General features: G+C 48.7%; 1 protein-coding gene across 3 annotated transcripts in view; it reads left to right on the forward strand.

Moving 5' to 3' along the window:
• Nucleotides 1–6: 6 nt before the first annotated feature.
• DMAC2L (distal membrane arm assembly complex 2 like) overlaps nucleotides 7–3,672 on the forward strand; it is a 6,372-nt gene continuing 2,706 nt past the window's right edge. The window contains exons 1-4 of one of the 3 annotated variants that reach the window (XR_004841136.1): nucleotides 7–216; nucleotides 1,637–1,854; nucleotides 2,696–2,867; nucleotides 3,117–3,362. Coding sequence is in view for 2 of the 3 variants with exons in the window: in XM_035888429.1 (XP_035744322.1) it covers nucleotides 113–216; nucleotides 1,637–1,854; nucleotides 2,696–2,867; nucleotides 3,117–3,186 (564 nt within the window). In the remaining variant the exon portion in view is untranslated. Of the gene's footprint in view, nucleotides 217–1,636; nucleotides 1,855–2,695; nucleotides 2,868–3,116; nucleotides 3,499–3,672 lie in introns of those variants that run through there. The other 2 variants (XM_035888429.1, XM_009648626.2) reach the window with 2 other exon arrangements.

Consider the following 3,672-nt stretch of genomic DNA (forward strand, 5'->3'; position numbering starts at 1 on the left):
GACGGACCTGGCTGGGCCTCGAGGGGAAGCCGGGTCCTGCTGCTCGGGGGGCTGGCGCTGGCACTCCAAATAACACCTGCGGTTCCCCTCACGCCTTTTCGTCAAGAGCACGATGCTGCTGGGAAAACTCGTGCAGCCGGTGTGCAACCCGAGCAAGCTGCTGCCGCCGGGCGCCTGCAGACACTTCTGGGGATGGCTGAATGCCGTGTTCAACAAGTAAGAGCGATTTGCGGTGCACAAGTCAGTCAACGGGGTCCCGGGTGTCCGCTGCGCCGCCTGTGAAGCAGGGAGCATTACGTCCCAGGAGTGGAGAGAACATTTTCTGTTATGGGTGTTCTTTTCCCCCAGATTGCATGTGGGAGCTTGGCAGGGGTTCCTTGCCTGTTTCCCATCACAAAGCTGCGGCCTTGCAGAGGGGTGTGCTTTGCTCCCCTCCCCAGGTGGCCAAGGCAAGCTGGCTGTGTGGATTCCCTCCCTAAATGCCCGTCTTCCTTTAACCCCTGACTGCATTTAAGCCAGTCGAACAACCATGCCGGCTTTACTAATTCAGGCAAGTATCAAACCAACCCATCGTTCACCATGTGATCCAGCCACACAAGGATTTCCCATTCCTTGTAAAATCACAGAATTGTTTGGGTTGGAAAAGCCTTTTAAGATCAGCAAGCCCAACCGCTCCCCTACCCCTGCCATCCCACCACTAAACCCTGGCCCTAAGCACCTTGTCTGCCCGGCTGTTAAATCCCCCCAGGGATGGGGACTCAACCCCTTCCCTGGGCAGCCCCTTCCAGTGCTTGACAGCCCTTTTGGGGAAGGAATTTTTCCTAATGTCCTACCTAAACCTGCCCTGGCACAACTTGAGGCCATTCCCCCTCGTCCTATCACCTATTAACCAGGGAGAAGAGGCCAACCCGAAAGATAAAGCCTTTCTCTCTGAAACTTTCCCTGCCCATAACTTTTGCCAGTAGCTAATAGTTTTGCCGTGTGTCTTCTTGTTCCGTGGAAAGGGTTGCATGGTGTAGCTGACTGCTGTAATGGGGCGGGAAGCTCAGCCAGACAGGAGACTCTTCCAGGTCTCTGCTTCTGTCTTCAGCACTGCTCGCCAGACTGATATCCTTGAAGTGAATGGATCCAGGGATCTTAACTAATTGCTGAAGTGTGTCCTTGAAATACTGTAATTGTTGAGAAGGCGGCTTCAGGAATGGCATACGCGTGACAGGCAGCGTTCAGTTTTTATATAATCAAAATACGTTTGAGAGACAAATTTGCAATTGTTGTGAAGCCTTACTTTGGGGAGAGAAAGGCATTTTTTTCTCTCTCCTTACAGACATGGAAGGAAACAATCAATTAGAAGGGCTAATACGTGCCAAGTCAAGTTACATTTGTATTCTTTCTTTTTTTTAACAAAAGTAACTGCCATTTAAAACAAGTTGAAAAAAAAACAACTTATGCCAGACTGATTAAGAACCAGCACAATCCAAATAATTATACGTAAACCACTTCCAGTAAATCGTATTCTTACTCTTCTGGCATCTTATCAGGCACACCCCCAAATACTCATTGTGCAGTATTGTTACCGTAAAGGCGATAAAGCTGCCGCGTTATAGAAACGGTGTGGGTGCTCCTTCTGTCTTGGCAGAGTGGACTACGAACGTATAGAAGCCGTTGGCCCTGACAGGGCAGCTTTGGAGTGGCTGGGGGGGGGGGGGGGCCCCGGCGCCCTGGTGCGCTATCAAGGCTATCAGAAATGGCAGCAGGACTACAACGGTCTCCCAACAGGGCCCTTGGGGAAGTACAAGATAGAAGCAATTAATGCCACCGACTCTTGCATCATGTACAGGGGATTTGACTATTTGGGTAAGGTAGACACAAGTGTGCAATGTTTATACTGAATGGTCTTGGTTCTTTTAGTTGCTTCAAAATATGAATAACCGGCTCCTTTTCTCATTCCTTAGTAAGATATAGAGAAATCTTTTTCTTTCTTTTGTCCTTAAAATGGCTTTGCAAATATTCAGCAGTTCCTAAGATTTCGCCGGAGGCATGGTGTGAGGTGGAAAGAGATTGGGAATTTCATCAGCCCTTACCTGACGTGACAGTAGCACTAAGGAAGTGCGACAAAGATTTGCTGTTTCATTGAGTTCGTAGTTAAGTAGTTGGTAGCAAAAAGCAATACTTTACTCTTTTTTTCTTCTAAACCAAGGGATGGTTTTGGTGTCTGTGAAGTCATAATAGTGCTTGTTCTCCAGGCATTTATGATGTCTTCAAAGACAAAAAAAAGCAGCAAGCTCTCAGTTTCTTAAAAATAAAAAAGAGATTGTTTCAGGTCTCCTTTACATAACAAAAACCAAAATGGGGAACAGACCTTTTAATTTTTTTTATTGGCAAGGGACCTTGGATTTCCTGCATTATTATGTTCCTAATTCAGAGTCATTGTTTATCTCCCAAACTTTTAAAGCTTATTTTTTACTTGTCCATGTCAAAGCTCTTGGAATCTTACCAAAAAGATACAAACCCTGGGGTTTTCATATATTTGAAGTCCCAAAAAGGGTCTTTGGAGCGCCATTGTGCGTTACAGCCTCACTGTATAGAGGAGCGTGTTGCTGCTTGGTTTTGGAGGCAGTTACTGAATTAGTGAGAAGTTAACGAGTACGGGTTGTTCCTGGTATGCTGGAGCAAGCGCTCATTTTGGTCTTTCCAGATGGTCTTGAACATGTCGCAGAAATCACCCTGCAGAAGTGTATTTACATACAGGACGAGTGTCTGCAGAGGCTCAGCCAGACAAAGAATCTACAGAAGAGCCTCCTCCAGCTGAAGATCATTTCCTGCGGGAATGTCACAGATAAAGGCATCATTGCACTTCACAAGCTGACGTACGTGAGCTGCTGAGGTCTTCTTGCTCCCTACCTGTTCCCACCCCGCGGTTTTGGGATTGCGTTGACTGAAGGGCTAAGGTCTGAATGTTTCTGGCTCTTTCAGACGCGCTGTGGGGTGGCTGGCATTGGGGACTGGCCTGAATGACAGCCTGGGAGGGGTGGCACTGCCACTTGCAGGGAATGTTTCTTCAGGCGTGGTGGATAGCTCTGGGAAGACACGTGGATTAACATACGCATATTAATCAGCCTTTTAAGGCTGGCATCAGGGAGTTGTGTAGCACTGAGGCAAGCGAGAATCCTCCGCCACGGTACCTGAATCCATAGTTGCGCTTCTGCTGTCAGAGTTGAGCACAGCACCTCCCATTTCCACGTGAAGTAGCTTGTGCAGCGTTGATCGCTGCAGAATTGAGAGCAGGACACGCGCTCCTGCTGACACACAACCTTTGCAAGAGCAGTGGCCACGTACAGCTTCCTTTCACGCTGCCACACCAGGTGGGTTTTGCTTGAGAATAAGTAGCTAACGATCACCTTGGTTTCTACTCCTGACCCCCCTTGTGGCAGTTCCTTCCCAGGGCAGGCTCTGACGATGTCCTGTAACTTTTATTGTCTTCCTACACCTCGCACCGCTTCCCATCGCTCAGTTATCATAGAATCATAGAATGTTTTGGGTGGGAAGGGACCCCCAGAGGTCATCTAGTCCAACCCCCCTGCAGGAGCAGGGACACCGCTAACCAGATCAGGCTGCTCACAGCCCCGTCCAACCTGGCCTGGAATGTTCCCAGGGATGGGGCCTCCACCCCCT

This window comes from Egretta garzetta, unplaced genomic scaffold (assembly GCF_000687185.1).
Source record: "Egretta garzetta isolate BGI_Z169 unplaced genomic scaffold, ASM68718v1 scaffold21, whole genome shotgun sequence".
NCBI classification, from domain to species: Eukaryota; Metazoa; Chordata; class Aves; order Pelecaniformes; family Ardeidae; genus Egretta; species Egretta garzetta.